The following is a 17,498-nucleotide window of genomic DNA, read 5'->3' on the forward strand; positions in this document are numbered from 1 at the left end:
AGAACAACGGCAGCAGCAACAACACAGTTCTTGATTCATGTATATCAATTACCGAGCCTAGAATAGATTTATAAGCTCTGATACCAGTTGTAAGTCCCGTGGATGGATCTTTCAATATGATATCAGGTATACACGTAGTTAGGCGGAAACTAACTATGTGGTGATTCAAGAACGAAGATGAATTAAAGACGATGAACACGGTAGTATTACTTCAAAGCACACGTATATTATGTCTGGTGCTTAAGCCCTTGAATAAAACCGATTATAATGATAATACTTGAGACCGTAAACTCTACACAAAGCATAAATCACAAATATATCCCTATCACTCATTTTTGTAACCAAGCCAAACTCTTGGTGCGGGTTATGGCTCGATCTTAGGCTCGTTTAACTTGAAAATGAAGATCGAGCCTAACTAAGTTAACTCGTTTAATTTCAAGCTCTAGCTCAAACTCACCATGGCTTGACTCAGGGTCGACTCCTAAATGAAATGGCTAAAGAGGTACCAACCCATAGAGATTTATATAATATTTGGCCGGAGACAGACCGACAACCCCCAAAATTTCAAATTTATCATTCGAGTTCCATTTTCACCGGCAAACAAACCATGAAGAAGAAGAAAACCAACACCACATCCAACAAAAGAACACGCCAATCCAAACCTGAAGCAGTCGACGACATAGAAGACTTCCAAGTTAAGGAAATTGCAGAAATAAGGGGATCGTTATTAAAATGGTACAAGAGACCTTCCATGGCGAAGAATCAACTCAGGTAATAATAACTACGAAACAAAAGCATATGCTGTCTGGGTTTCAGAAATCATGCTCCAACAAACAAGGGTTCAGACTGTTATCAGCTATTTCAATAGGTGGATGGACAAATGGCCCACTGTTCATCACCTTGCTCAAGCTTCTATTGAGGTCAGTTTTAACCATTTTAATTTAATATTTACTTGTCTAATGTAATGTTATTATTGTCATACAGGAGGTTAATGAGATGTGGGCTGGATTAGGTTATTACAGACGCGCAAGGTTCTTGTTGGAGGTTTCTTACTTGCTTTCATGTTCTTGGGGTTTTATACTATCTAGTACACTTATTCATTCAATGTCTTTGCTGGTAGGAGGCGTAAACCCCAAGTCCTGTTTTGTTGCAGCTGATTATTAGACACCGATTGTTTGAAAATTGAAATCACTTTGTATTCCTTTTGACGCCTTGTATTCTTCATGTTAGGGAGCAAAAATGGTTGTTGAAGGAGGCGAGTTTCCTGGATCCGTGGCTGATCTTCTTAAGGTTAAAGGAATAGGAGAATACACTGCAGGTGCAATCGCGTCTATCGCGTTTAAAGAGGTGCGTTAGTTAGTTTTTATATGCGACTAAAGGTGTTTGACTTATCTTTTCTTTATGCACATATTATTATGTAGGCTGTCCCTGTTGTTGATGGAAATGTTATTAGAGTGATTACAAGGTTAAAAACAATATCTGCAAATCCTAAGGACAAGGCAACTGTCAACAACATCTGGAGACTAGCTGGCCAACTGGTTGATAGTCAAAGGCCCGGTGACTTTAACCAGGCGGTTATGGAGCTCGGTGCTACATTATGTACTCCTTCAAGCCCTGATTGTTCATCATGCCCGGTGTCGGCTCAATGTGGTGCACTTTTAAAGACCAGACATGACCCGTCGGTTCTCGTAACTGGTTATCCAACTAAAGTGGCAAAGGTGAAACAAAGGCATGATTATTCTGCTGTAACGGTTGTTGAAATATTGGAAAGTGACGAGCATGATTCGGGAAGTCAGTTTCTGCTTGTTAAGAGACCGGAAGAAGGTTTCCTTGCTGGCCTTTGGGAGTTTCCATCGGTTTTGCTAAATGAAAAGGCTGATCTGGTTACAAGGAGACGAGCTGTTGATGATTTTTTGAAGGATTCGTTTGGTTTAGATGTTAATCGGTCGTCTGATGTTGTTTCGAGAGATGAAGTAGGTGAATATGTTCATATATTCACTCACATTTGTCTCAAGATGTATATTGAGCTTTTGGTTCTAAAATCGCAAGGTATTTGTTTATTAATTACAAGACATTATTATAAGTATAACATATTTTCTACATGTTATTTGCATGCATACAGAGTTGCATAAGAAAAAGGGCAAAGGGCTGATGGTCTTCAAATATGTTGATAGCAAAACCCTTGCAACAATGGGATTATCAACTGGAGTTAGAAAGGTAAAACTTTCATGGCTTAATATTTTATACTTTGAAGCTGCATTTTCTGTCTTTTTTATTTGTTTTTGACAATGATTATTTGCAGGCTTATAGCATGGTCCAGAAGTTTAGACAGTGTAGATCAAGTCCAGTTTCAAGATAGTGTAGCCAGTGAAAATGCTGCTCTTTAAAAGTGTTACTTTATTAACTATTTAATTAAGCATCAAGTTTTGGTGGTCTGCATGCTTGTTGTGACATCAAACACTGGATCTAACACGCTCTCTTTTTCAAGGAAACTGATACGACTCCGCCTTATCAGCGGGTCAACCCATCTGGGTCAACCCATCTGTTTACCATTGACTGTCGGCTGAATGTTAGGAGGCATTAATTACCTAAATTATGTTTTTAAGTATTCCATTTATGTTTTAGTTTTCCATGTCTTGTTTATTTTGATTATCTTGTAATTGGAGGCTTACCATCTCGAATTGATTAAATCGGAAACTAGCCCCTCTCGAATCTGGCCAACTATCTTCTTATTTCAATAAAATAAATATTCTAGTTTTTGGTTCCTATCAAAAACATTCAGCGAAAGATTCTTAAACGTCTCCCATCAGTAAAATGAAAAATGACGCCAAGAGTTAGGAGTGTTGATGAACCGGTATAATTGTGCAAATCAAAGTAGTTTGTTCGGTTGGTTTGAGAATTATACAGTTTACTTCATAGTTTGGTATGGTAGTTTAGTGTCTAGCTGATGGTCAGGTCAGGATACATGAAACCAACTGTTCTAAGTTCCAACTAAAACTTAGTGTTTTTCTTTTTAATGAATTTTACCAATCTGAATACAAAATTAAAAGTTTTGAAAAAATCGGTTATATTCATATGGTTTGAATCTTGAAGCTTACTTGAAAAATAGCTTGCATGAAATCGACAAGGCGGCTTGCTTTGAGTCATCATAATGAACTTATGCACCTTACCAACTTCATGTCATTCTCGGTTTAATTATTTTATACATTCAGTATTGCACTTTGTTTTAATCTTGAAATATTTATATATTTTGCATCAATGTATGTATCTTAGTGTTGTTTCACTTGTAATTTTAAACAAGTGGTTTCTATTGCATTTGGGTCTGTTGCTTTACATATGCCAGCTTTTGAGTCATGATCAATTTCGTCTTATGGTCCATTTTCTTCATATGATGAAAAAATGTGTAGCTTTTAGCATTCTATAATGCTATGAGGTAATTGTGTTTCATTGTTTTAGGGTTTCTCTTTGCGTGTTCATCTTCGTCGGATTTGTTAATCATACATTTTAAAGATTAAGTTACTTGTATAATATTTTAGAATCTTTTCACACAATAAATCAACTGCATAAAATTAGTTAGATTTAACCCATAATTTTAGTCAAAACCGACATCACAAGACAGTAAACAAAAATTTCAACTTAAAACAAACAGCATTATTTAAAGTTCAAAAAAATAGCTCATGAAAAAAGATAAACGTACACACATAGAAAGATCATAAAGAATGTGCAGACAGACCGCACTCATCCTTCACGTAGTATTCAAGAATCTTAATCTACATCAACAAACAATTTCCACATATTCATCATCCAGCAGTTACAATGACACTAATATACACCCGACCAACAGGCGACTTGCTTACCCGTAACCATTACCTTTGAAGCTCATGTAAAATCACAAGCTCATATAATATGGACACCATGTGCATATATTAAAACTCAAAAAATCATTCATCAATCACATCACTTAAAAAAGCTCCTCTGAGTTAAACTTGTTCCACGCCTCCTATTATTCAAAATCAAAATTATGAACATTAGCTTCTTCATATATAAGAGAAAATTGCACAGGCGGTGCGTGTGATTTGATCATATTACAAAATATGGTCCCCAGATTTCAAAAATTGCGAATCATTTGTGAAAGGGTTGCAGGTTTAGTCCTCACCAAACATTTGTGCCACTGATCGAAGGTAATGAAGTTGACTTTAGGAGTTTGAAAGAGTATTTTATTAGCCTTCCAAATTTGAAAAGACACAAGTACCCTCACCTGAATGGCACATGACATCAATTTTCCGTTAAAACTAACCATGCAACCCTCTCACAAATGTTTGGGCTAAGTTTGCTGGTTTAAACCAAACATGCAAAATATGGTCCCATTTTTGAAATTTTCTCTCTTAAGGAATGTATGTATTTAGTACCTTAAGCAGGTCAAACACTTTTTCAGCAACATATTTCTGTTGAAGATTTGCTCCTTTTTGTTGCACCTTGTCGGGATGGACGCACAAAGTTGCCTTTCTATAAGCCTTTTTTACATTGGCACCGGTTATTAAATCAGTCAATGAAACAGGCTGCCAACCGCATCCCGGCCACAAAACCTAATAGCAAATCAACAGAGTTGTTTCACACATTCACTGTCTAGTTAAAATTATCATCATAAACAGAGAAGGTAAAAGAAAACAGACCAAAGTAGAATTTGACAGTTTGACAAAGCATAAGCCTTCTTTTGTTTTGTCTTATATTTTTATTTATTATTATCAATTTAGTTTACTATTGTCTATCTTGTTGTGAAAATAAAATAATTTTACCGGGAAAACCTTGTCAGCTTTAAATACACTATATTATACATGTGGCAAGAAAGTAAAGAATAAAGATCACTTACATTTAAAATACAAATATATGTTTTCCAAACAAATCTGAGATGCATAACAAAACTACTAAAAACAAGATAGTTATAATGTCTGGACTACATCTCAATTCTCAGATATTAAATATATAAAATACATGTTTGGGACACGAAAATATATACTAATTCTAACGAAATAAAATAATTGATTCCACGTGTAATATTGTTAAAAAAACCTAAAATACGTAAAAAACGTTTAAAAAAATTAAGGAATGTTTAAAATCTTCAACCTTTTTAAATTAATTTGAATATTTGTAACTTAAAAATTTTAAAAATAATTAACACAAGAAAGAATAATAATAATAATAATAATAATAATAATAATAATAATAATAATATAATAAAGGGATATCAAGACATACATATTGTAATGTTGAAAGAAGTGCACGCAATTTTCCTTCTTTACCAGCAGCCCAACGCTTGATTTCAACATCTAGGGTTTCAGAAATCCTCTGTGATGAAAACAAAAGATTGACATATTGTCATATGTAATCTTATGATGCACAAAAGAGATGCAATACAATAACAATACTTACATGTCTTTCTTCTTGTTCCCTCTGAGTTTGGAGATCACGGTTATTCTTTTCGGCAAGTGCTTTAGCCTATGCAAGAAAGCGCATATAATCAAAACTAAAACTTGCACATGAAAACAATTTTATTTAAATAAAAATACTCAAAAAATATTTACCGCACGCTCCTGTGTGCGTTGTTGTCTTTCAAGCCTAGCTCTTCGTCGTTCCTCAGTTTCACCTTCAACATCTTGGAACTCTCCAGCAGATGTAGGAGCAGCTTTTAAATTAAAACCAATAATTAGTGAGTAAAAAGAGATTACAGATTTAAGCTACTCTAAATTAATGTATACCTCCAAATATTGAGCTAAGGTCATCAACAATATTGGTGGTAGAAGACGCTTTCCTCATATTTGAGGATGCTCCAGTAGAGGAGGTCCTCTGAGACCCTTCTGGGCCCCGTCTATTCTGGAATAGTGAATCCGGTGCAGAGTCCTGCATTACAAACATAAAAATTTATTATTAGTTAGGTCCGTAATACTGTGTGTGTATATACATACACATATACATTATAGGGAGATCTTCATTACAAAGCACAAAATTATTGTGAGAACAAAAAACCTAAATCATTAAAGTTTTCTATCAATAGTTCATAGTTTTTTAAGTGTTTGATTCTTACATACGAATGTCAATGTTATGCATATGAAAAAAAAAACAATAAATAAATTGTTCATATGCTTCTTTTTTTTCACTTTTAAACGTACACCCATATCTTTTTGAAGACTTTTACTTCTTACATACAAATGTCAATGTTATGTATATAAAAAATCATTAAAATAATTCTTCCATATACTTTATTCATTTTTATAAAATTACCTGCAGGTTCTTTAAATTGTCAAATTTTGTTTACATTTTTTAAAATGTTGAAAGAGAAAGAATAAACATTGCATTTCAACCATTTTTTAATATTTTAAATTTTTTAGCATCGAAAAAATGAATAATTTATTTTGTTCTTGTTCTCGCAAAATACTGTGTTCTAATTAAAACCCTCTTCTATACAAACACAGACATATATATACACGTGTGTATGAATATATATATATATAACATCATATACTCACAGAAGTTGATCTGGGTCTTGGGGCACTGCTTGGTCGGGAACTGAAAAACGACTCAAGGTCATTATCATTCTTTTGTTGATTAACCTTGGCGGCAGCTCTCTCTCTAGCATCAACAGCTGCTCTCTCTCTAGCCTCAGCAGCCACCCGGTCAACAGCAGCCCTTTCTGCTCTCCGCCTTGCATCTGCTTCAGCTCTTGCAACAGCAGCTTTTTCATGGGCCGCTTTCTCACGAGCCTCTGCAGCAGCCTTTTCACTAGCTTCTGTTGAAGCCCGTTCGCGGGCATCTCTAGCAGCCCGTTCTGCTCTTTCTTTTGCATCGATAGCGGCCCTCTCACGGGCCTCTGCTTGGGCCCTTTGAACCGCAGCCCGTTCAGCCTTTAATCGGGCCTCAGCAGATGCTCTCTCACGGGCCTCAGCTGCTGCTCTTTCACGGGCTTCCCGTGTAGCCCTCTCCACTGCTTGCCTTTCTCTCTCTCTTTCAAGTCTAGCTTTCTCTCTTTCTTCTTCTTCTTCCTCTGTGGGCATTTCGTCCTTTTGTGGTTTCAAAGATTCTTTGTTTCTAGAAGCTTTTAGGTTTTGTCTTTCCCTTAGTTCCTTTGCATGCCTAAATTTAGCCTCGACCCGATCCATAGCGTCCTTCATTGCAGCAGTAGCTGAGTTTGAAGCAATCTCTTCACCATTATCATGGGTCCCACTCTCAAACTCGTCTAGTGTTGAAGCCATAGGACTCTTGGATTGCGATTGAAAAGGGTTAAAGGTTTGAGAAAAGTTGGCATGATTTGGAGGATCACTGTCAGGTATTCTGGTAGTTGAAGCAAAATAACTTGTTTCGGGTGGTCTTGAAGGGGGTGGGGCCCGGGTGGGTTGTGTGAGCAGAGGTATTTCAGACACGGTGAGCCATATATCTGATGAACTGGAGTCGGTATATGTAGGTCGGTTGGCATCGAAGAAGACGGGTTGTACATGAAGGTTGTTGTGTGTTGGCTCTTTAGGAGATGAGAATGCGGGTGCAGGCTTAGGAAATCCATGAAGGGGGTCTAAGTCAACAAACATGCTGGTGGTTGTGGTTTGAGATATACTACTAACCTTGGGAATTGATTTGGAGTCTAGAACCCCAAATGGGTTGGAAGTTGCCTTTGACTCTGAATCCGATCTGTGAGAAAAGGATAGAAGAATTTGAAATTGAACACATTACATTTGGTATTATTATTATTATTATCCACTTAGGGTAGGGGATGGGATGGGATGAAGGAGTGAGTACCTGTTAGTGGATCGGAAGCCAGGAAGCAAATCATGAAACCCCCTTGGACTCCTAGCCTTAGCCTTAGCCTTAGCCTTAGCCTTAGCCTTAACCGGAACTAGATTCCCCAATAGATCATCAAATATATTATCCTTCTCCTCCTCAAACCTCATTGGTTTGCTCTTCATCCCGGGCACTCCTTCAAATATATCATCATCATCATCATACACAGGCTTATCGTAAACCGCTTTATTATTATTATTATTATTATTGTTATTGCTAAAAATCGAATCGTAATCGATATCCGACGTCATTGGTGTTGACCTGCTGGTTTGATCTCGGTCGGATTTGCCTTGGGGCTTGTACCCGAAATCTCTAGCTAAAAGGCCCAAATCGTCCATTTGGTTGACTAGATCAGATCTGATACCTGGATCTTGAGTGATCAATACTCATAATGGGTAAGGTTATCTCATCAGTGCATCAAGGCTCAATTATATAAAATTCGATTCCCATAGGTGCCTAGGCGGTGCATGGAACCAGATTAGCTTGTTGTCTTTATGTCCCTAACCGCCTTGACATCCACCGGATTGGCAGGTTGTCTTCATATTCTAACCTCCTTGACAATTGATGAAGTCTACTTGTTAAAAACTTATTGTTCTTTGCTCTCCAAATAATTCAACATGTAATTACAAATATCCACTTAACTGCAAATGATTTACATTGGTGACAATTGCATTTTACAAGACTATTCTAGAATTTCCGTTACATAATCATAATTATAATGATGGGGTAACTTGACCCAACTAAAAACTTTGAGCCGAAGAAAAGGAGATGAAGTTGCCCTTTTTAATAATACACTACTATAAAAACGTCTTATAACACCGGTCATAAAAATGTTTTACAACAGTGTGAAAGTCAACCGTTGAATAAGATGTAATCCACCGTTTTAAAAAGAACAATTTTCTAAACATGTTATAAATAAGAAAAAAATAGCGTTGTTTATTAGACTTACTGAAAAGTAGCGTTTTTTATTGAAAACTAGCGTAGTTTAAAGTTCCCACCACCGAATATCGTTGTAAATAAAAAGAAAACTAGCGTTGATTATTGAACTTATTGAAAAGTAACATCATATATTGAAAAATAGTGTTGTTTAATGTTTTGGTGTTCCCTCCCACCATTGTATATCGTTGTAAATAAGAAGACAACTAGTGTTGTTTATTGAACTTATTATAAAGTAGTGTTGTTTAAACTCTCACCATTCTATCTACTGCATTTAAAATTGGGGGGGTCAAAATTAACTTACCTTTTGTATTTTTTTAACATATAACCTTTTGTATTTTTTTAACACAAAATATATTTTTGCCTAAGGGAACCACAAACGGTTAAGGTCAAGGTCAATTAACAGGCACATCTTTAAGAATGAAACATGCATGTATAATTAAATGGAGGAACAATTTTAAGAACAAAAGCCTCCTTTCAAAGGCACAACTTTTATTTATTTACGTATATTTGTGATATGGCGGTTATATCCGATAACAATAAACATTTAAAAGAAACACTGAACCAATATATTAATTAGTTCATGCGTGTACGGTCGCTTCAATCGTCGCGTTGTTTCTCTAATAACCGCTATCATCGTCATATCTAACAGTTACAGAAATCAATCGCAACATTTATTATAACAATTGCAATGGTGACGACAGTATTGAAGGGCAAAAAATGTTTTGTTTTACAATATATGTATATATATATATGGTTGATTTCAATTAAGAACCTAATTGAGTTTTAAGAACTTTAAAAATTATCTTAGCCATTGATAATATTGATCAATGGTTGTAACTGATTATTGACTTTAAACTTTTATTTGTGGCTAAGATTATTTGAGGATATGGTGGTAATTTTACATTTGTTTTTTTTCTCTCCTCTATTAAAATATTATCACACGTATTTCGATAGTTATTTCCACTAAAAATATATTTACCAGTAATTATTTTTGTAAATGAAGTTGTTTCATATTACCCATATTATGATTTTGTAGAGTACCGTATTATTTTTCAATGCCAATAGTTATTTATTTACTTCTTTTATTGTAGTTCATTTATTAAGTTTCATGACTATTTCATTAAATTTCCAAAATTATTCTTTACGGCTATGGTTACTTGTTTACTTTTTTTTTATTGTGGTTCATTTATTAAATTTCATTAAAAGTATTAATATACTTAAGAGCTTCATAGTAAACACTTGCTAATTAATGATATAAAAATAATTTTAACAATCAAAATCAATTTGAGAACAAATATAATCGTTGATCCCATTTTGATGGGAGGTAAGGTAGTTAAGATGTGTAATAGGAGATTAGGGGTTCTAGTCTTTTTTTTAAAGAACAAATATAATCAAATGTCATGATAAACAGTGTAATTCCATCAGACACAACGACATTATGGGCTACATTAACACTTTAACCAAACCGTTATTATTAGTTAAATATATGTAATATAAAATGATTAAAAATTAAACTATACTCAAAGTTTATGGTGTGGTCCAGTTTTATACAGTGATATAAACCGTAAACCAAATCGTTCACTATGATTTAAAATTTTCATCCCAGTAACAAAAAGTAAGACTATGTGTTCTCACATTTACATTCATTTTCAATTTTTAGGTAATCTTCGTTCCAAATTTCATCCTAGAATAAAAAATCTTTGGTTTCTTTCTAATGAAAGTATATTAGGTATTTGCTTACTTGATGAAAGTATTTTAACTTTTGTATATTTTAATTTATTTAATATGTGTAATTCGTGTTTTTTATGGAATATGTTTATTTTGTGTTGTGTAATTTATGTAGTTTTGTGTAATTGGTGCATATGTAATTTGGGTAATTTATGTCATTTGTGCATTGTATAGTAATTGGGTAATTTGTTTACTTGGTGTAGATGTAATTCAGGTAATTTTTTATTTGTGTATTGGGTAATAACTTGTGTAATTGGTGTAGATGTAATTTGAGTAATTTATGTTATTTTGAATATTGTGTAGTAAGTTGGGTAATTTGTGTAATTGGTCTAGATGTAATTTGAGTAATCTGTGTAATTGTTGTACATGTAATTTGGATAATATATGTAATTTGTGTATTGTGTAATAATTTGGGTAATTTATGTACCTAGTGTAATTTATGTAATTTTTGTATTACGTCGTAATTTGAGTAATTTGAGTACTTAGGATAATTTTTATAATTTGTGTGGTTTTTGTAATCGTGTAACTTGGGCTATTTATGTAATTTGTATGGTTTGGGTGTGCAATTCTCTGTTTGTGTGTAGAGAGTAAAAAGGAAATAAATAGATTGTCTATAATCTTTTATAACCATTTCAAAAAGGTGAGAGAATGGTTAGATAACAAAGTGTTGAACTGTTGATTTGAAAGGACTGACTAAAGGAAATATAAACATTAGCGAAATAGTTTTTTGGTATTTTTTTGTTACTAATAGTTTTTAGATATTTTATTTGAGTGTCCTTTTTTATATTTATTTAGTTTCGTTCTTTATTAAATAAAAATTTGATTACGCTTCGAAGATCATGGAAATTTTAATTCTAGTTATTACATTATTTCAAAATATGAATATTTTATAAGTTAAAACTCTAGGTTTATTATAAATATTAAAACATGATTTGTAAAAGATGTATAAAAACTTATATAATTTTAAAAACAAAGTAGGAAAGACTTGATGATGTGATTGATTTACATGACTTTAACGTAACCTTGAAAAATTGGTGAGAAAAAATTACCCATTATGCCCTTTTCAATTTTAAATAAAGTTTTAATTGATATGATGAATTATTATATTCCAAACTAATGAGAGCAACATATTTATTTGAAGTTTGTGGTTGAGATTGGTTCTTTGAGTTCTTAAAACTTAAGGAGTTCTTAAAGTATCCATCCCCTCTCTCTCTCTCTATATATATATATATATATATGGTGGGGTTAAATAAGAAGTGGAGTAGACTAAGAAGTACAAGAAGTAATCTGGTGCGTTAGATATGTTGGTCTGACGATGTATATGGAAAATGTGTTTTTTGTGTGGTGTGTTTTATTTTAGTGGTGGTGTGTTTATTGTGCGGTGTATATTATTAGATCTAATGGTAAAAACATACTTTCTACACTTCTTAGGAAAAATCTACTTCTTATTATAACCTTGCTATATATATATATATATATATATATATATATATATATGATAAGTATCATTACAGAACTATTAAATTATTTAAGAACTTGAAGGAACCATTGAAACCTAACGTTTTTTATAAAAATTTTTGTATGCTAATGTTATTTGAGTGTAATTCCATCTTTTTTGTATATCTATATTTATAATTACTATTTTGAAAATTAGTTTTTATACATATCTATGTCTTGTTTTACACCTATGTAAATTTGATAGTACATTAATTTTACACATATGTAAACTTGTGATTAAGATATGTAATCAAAATTTTTTATATAAAATGATAAAACTACTTTTAAATAATGTTAGTATATAAAAAAATTAAAAAAATGTTTGATTGTTGAGTTTCTAACTGTTCTTAAATTTTTTGGAGTTCTTAAATTATACCAACCATATATATATATATATATATATATATATATATAGGGGAAGGTTATCCTAAAAATAAGTAGTTTTCTAGAAAGACTATGAATAAATCATAACCATTGGATCATGTTAATCGATGGTTGAGATTTCAAATTACCAATAACCGACATAATTTCCTATAATTACTCTTTCATCATTATAGCCGACATAGTTTCCTAAAATTGTTCTTTCATCATCATTTGTAATGCCAAATGTCAAACTTTTGTTGGTTCTTACAATTCCTAGGAAACTCCTTATTCTTATTTTGAACCATTTTCTCTCTCTCTCTCTCTCTCTCTATATATATATATAATAGTTTGATACTCCCGTGTTACGGGAGTTTATTTAAAGTTTTGTTTTTTAATCGTTTTGCTATTTTATGATAATTTATTTTATCTTTAACGTAGTTCTATTTTAATTTAATATATATATATATTAGTTTGTTACTATATTTTTTAACGTTTGGGTTTTATCAGTTGAGATGCTTAGGTTTTTTAGATTTTTAACGAACAAACATAAACGAACACGAGTATGTTGATTTTTTTTAAATGTACAAACATGAACACAAATATTTGTTTAATGAAAAAAGGGGCGTTGATGTAGTTGACAATGGTGTGTAGTATCGGAAATTAACCGACGATGGAGATGATAGACTGTCAACGAAGAACATGTAAAGCAAATAAATTAAATTAGGGTTTGATGATGAAAGTGTTTATCAATAAATGAGATCTTATAACCCATTTGAGGACAATTAGAGTTTGGTAAAACCCATAACCCGTGAAAATTATTCTTTGATGATTAAGGGGTTATTTTACAAATAAATAAGATGTTATAACCCGTTTAAGGGTTATCTGGGTTTGGTGAGACCCATGACCTGTGAAAATTATTGTTTGATTATGAAATAGTTTTACAAATAAATGAGATGTTATAACCCATTTAAAGACTATCCGGGTTTGGCAAGACCCATACATGCGAATTCGGGTCAAATGCATGAGAAACCTCCATTTATAAATCAAGCAATCTGGTGGCTCTAAAGAATGGATGGAACAACCTGAGAGTGACACCTAAGATTTTATGGCAGACAATTATATAGATAGTTAGATATATCTATAATATATATAAACGAAGACATAATAATCCTACGTGTCACGATGTGGTTGGTCCCCCTTTTTTTGGAGTCACCAGATTTGCTTGATTTTCAAATGGAGGTTTCTCATGCATTTGACCCGAATTCATGGGTATGGGTCTTACCAAACCCAGATATTCCTTAAACGGGTTATAACATCTCATTAAATTAAAAATTATTCTCACCAAATTATTGATGTAAAAATCCTATAAAATAGGATATAATAAAAATTAATATCTTATTTATTTTAACAAAGATATATATATTATTTAAATTAAAAAACCAATTTGATAGTAAAACAAATAAACGGGTATTGGGTCTCTTCAAACCATAATTATATTATTAACTTTCATAAATATTATTTATAATTAAAAAACCAATTTTATAGTAAAAAAATAAACGGGTCTTGAGTCTCATCAAAACCATATAGCTTTTAAACCGGGTTATAACATCTCATTTATTTGTGAAACAATTTATCATCAAACCATAAGTATATTATTAACTTTCATACAATAAAAAAAATATAAATTCAAAAAATAAATTAAATATTAGAACAGACAATATAAAACAATCCCGTAATACGGGGGATATAAACTAGTATATATATATATATATATTAACTAACATCAGTTATAAGTATTTAATTATCATATCAAATCAAGTTACATAACTATTTGTTTTATATACACATATTTATCACAATTTTTTGCGTATAAAGTTTTTAAAAATCTTTAATTTTAAATATTTAATTTTCTTTTATTATCAGACTTTATACATACTTCTGTTTATGGTTGTGTATTGAACTATTATCTTTTATATTTATGATTATGTATGACGTATATTTTTTCTTCATAAAAAATTATTGCATGGGTATGCTTTGTTTATGGTTGTGCATTATTTTATATAACCATTAACAATTTGATATTTGGTTTCCTTCTTGAAAAAAATTAATACTAATTTCTTGAATTGTTATATTCAAATATAACTATTGCATGTAACACATGATATTTTTGTTTACACCACGCGATTTGATTTGAATATAATACCTAAGCATCGTAAAAAAAATGATGTTTACCGCCGTAACGCGCGGGTAACATTGCTAGTTGTATACAATTTTAAATAAGAAGAAAACTAACATTGTTTATTGAACTTATTGAAAAGTAGCGTTGTTTTATTGGAAAATAGCATTGTTTAAAGTTTTGAGGTTCCCTCCCAGTCTCCCACCATTGTGTACCATTGTAAATAAGAAGAAAACTAGCATTGCTTATTGAAAACTAGTGTTGTTTGATATTTTGAGGTTTCGTCCCACCATTGTATAGTGCTTTCAGTTCTCTGTTTTGAAAATTTTTCATAAATTTAATCTTTCCTCTTTAACCTCTAAATATGACTTTCTCAAATACTCTATCTCAATCCACTCTTCAAATTGCATCTGCGTTCACCGGGTTTTGTTTAAAATGAGGTATATTTCATTGATTGTGTTTCTAACTTCAGTTAGGGGTTGTGAGGCTTTATTTTGTTATGTTAAAGCCGTAGTTCTAAGTTTACTTTATGTAATTTCAGTAAGAACTTGTTTATTTTGTGCTTAAGTTTACCGATTGGAATAATAGATTTGCTTAGGGTCATCATTATTGTGAGCTTGTTGATTGTTTGATGTCTCTGATTTAGTTATGTAGTTACAGATCCATTTAGTGTTTGTGTTCATTCGCTAAGCACAAACTTGTTGATTAATGGAAGAAGCTTTTTCTGCAATACTTCATTGTAGGTATGAGTCTCGCTATTTTTCACTGTTTGTAGTTTTATTCTTTTGGAAAATTAATATATAGAAAAGGGAGTGGTATATTGTTTTTGGAGTTTTTTGAAAATGAAAGAAGCATAAATTTAAAGGAATGCATAATGCACACCAAGTGTTTGATAAATAGATTTGTGATATTCGTCAATTTCGGGTCAATCGTATTTCTGTTTTGTATTTGTTTATTATGTAAACCGACCCATTTTGTAACCGAAACCCTCGATATATGTAACATCCTACCTTTGGTTATAATAATAATATAAATTTTGTCTATTTTATAGTGGGTCGTTATCGGTTTAAGATAACTAGAATATGAGTTGGGCTAGTGTTGGGGTAATAGGATATGAGTTATGGACTTAGGTATGAAAGAAAGAAGGAAAGACCATGGGCTAAGCCCATGATCCATAAATATATAAACCTTTAATACCCAATTTTCATTCATTTACACATATTCCATACACCTCTCAAACACACTTAAGCTCTCTCTCTAGCCAAAATATAGAAGAAGAAATCGATCCCGATCCAAGGTAATGATAGTATGATATTGTTTGAGCTTAAATCCGTAGGATATGGTCACGAAACGACGAGCCGACACCATTAAACCGTTTAAGTCACGAGATCCGGGTGAAATCGGGTATAAACCGAACCTATGATGAGCTTAGGGGGCACCCTAGCTCAGATCTTGTAACATCCCGAAATTTCAAAGGTAATATTAATTACATTACTTATTAATAGATGGGAAGTTTACTCGGGTTATCAGGGAATAAATAAAAGAATAGGAGTTGGTATGGGTCGGGCTAATGTCGGGTAATGGAAGTGGGTTATGGACTTGGGTTAATTGAGATAGGTTAAATGAGAATGGGATTTCAGGGATATAAATACCCCCAAAATCCCAAAATATCTCATTTTCTCACCAAACTCCCTAACACACACTCCTTACACCCTCAAAACACACACATTCTAACCGATCAAGATTCGGAGCCGAGACCCGAGGTTTTGTTGATAGATTTGCGTTGGTAAGGTAAGAACATATCCTCCAAAGCTAATATTACTGAAAATGGTTAGGATTGGATGGGTTAACCGGACCCGAAACCCAAACTGCCCAAATCGGACCCCTAAAACGTCGATTTTAGGCCGATTTGATGGTTGGGATTTGTAGGCGCCGACCATACGATTCCGTGGGTACCAAAATCGAGTTATTTGGCTAAGAAACGAAGGAGTTATGGGCAAACAGATCTGCAGCGCGACAACTTCGCCTTCATCTGGGCAACTTCGCCTTCAAGCGATGAACTTCGCCTGCAAGCTAAGTTCGCCTGATGAACTTCGCCTGCAAGCCAAGTTCGCCTGATAAGTTCGCCTGAAGCCAAGTTCGCCTGATGGCAACTTCGCCTAAATGGTAACTTCGCCTAAAAGCCAAGTTCGCCTAAGGTTTAACTTCGCCTGAAGCCAAGTTCGCCTAAGGTTTAACTTCGCCTGAAGCCAAGTTCGCCTGAGGTTTAACTTCGCCTAAAAGCCAAGTTCGCCTGAGGTTTAACTTCGCCTGAAGCCAAGTTCGCCTAAGGTTTAACTTCGCCTGAAGCCAAGTTCGCCTAAGGTTTAACTTCGCCTGAAGCTAAGTTCGCCCGAAGGGTTAACTTCGCCTAAAGCCAAGTTTGATTAGAAAATAAATTATAAAGCGATTAGTTAAAGTAAGCTAATACTAGGCCACCAGATTAGGTCAGGCGAGTATTGATACGTGTAACTTGTACAGTTAGCCGAGCTCAGTTAAAGAAGGGATTTACAGCTACCAGAGAAAGAAGCAGAATTCAGGTGAGTTTCTAGCCCCATTCCTTGTTATGTTTTCGGGGCTGTGTGCATACTCGATGTGTTGTTAATACATTTATCCTAAGTGATAAGTGTATGTCATATGTGAAATGTGTGATAGATATGAATGATTGTTTGTCGGTACGCGAACGATCTTCGGATAATGCGCGTACTGTCAGGTTAAAAAATAAAGGTACGAATATTATATATCGTAGATGTATGAATGTTCAAATGAATACTTGTCGGGGCGTGAACGATCTTCGGATATTGCACGTAACGACAAGGGGTATGGTTGTTAATGAATGAGGTAAAGAATGCCTAGAGTGTTCTTATGTTATAATGTAAGTATGTGTGTATAGGTACACGAATGGTATGTGATATGTGTGATATGTATG

The 17,498-nt window shown here is 33.2% G+C and overlaps 1 protein-coding gene and 1 pseudogene across 2 annotated transcripts; one reads left to right on the top strand and one right to left on the bottom strand.

Moving 5' to 3' along the window:
• Positions 1–589: 589 nt before the first annotated feature.
• LOC143579943 (adenine DNA glycosylase-like) lies at positions 590–2,387 on the top strand (annotated as a pseudogene). The gene is made up of 6 exons (XR_013143557.1): positions 590–920; positions 985–1,044; positions 1,231–1,347; positions 1,422–2,049; positions 2,123–2,231; positions 2,303–2,387. The product of XR_013143557.1 is annotated as an adenine DNA glycosylase-like (transcript).
• Positions 2,388–3,902: 1,515 nt separating this feature from the next.
• On the bottom strand, positions 3,903–7,193 carry LOC143579944 (auxilin-related protein 2-like). The gene is made up of 7 exons (XM_077063115.1): positions 6,525–7,193; positions 5,757–5,898; positions 5,583–5,683; positions 5,431–5,496; positions 5,257–5,346; positions 4,410–4,586; positions 3,903–4,000 (listed from the first exon to the last, which is right to left on the bottom strand). The coding sequence occupies exons 1-7, from the start codon at positions 7,164–7,166 to the stop codon at positions 3,962–3,964; spliced, it is 1,257 nt and encodes a 418-aa protein (XP_076919230.1). The 5' UTR covers positions 7,167–7,193; the 3' UTR covers positions 3,903–3,961.
• Between the last annotated feature and the right edge of the window lie 10,305 nt (positions 7,194–17,498).

Source organism: Bidens hawaiensis, unplaced genomic scaffold, assembly GCF_021521415.1.
Source record: "Bidens hawaiensis isolate Kalapana, Puna unplaced genomic scaffold, B.hawaiensis_p1.1 tig00030169_1, whole genome shotgun sequence".
In the NCBI taxonomy this organism is placed as follows: Eukaryota; Viridiplantae; Streptophyta; class Magnoliopsida; order Asterales; family Asteraceae; genus Bidens; species Bidens hawaiensis.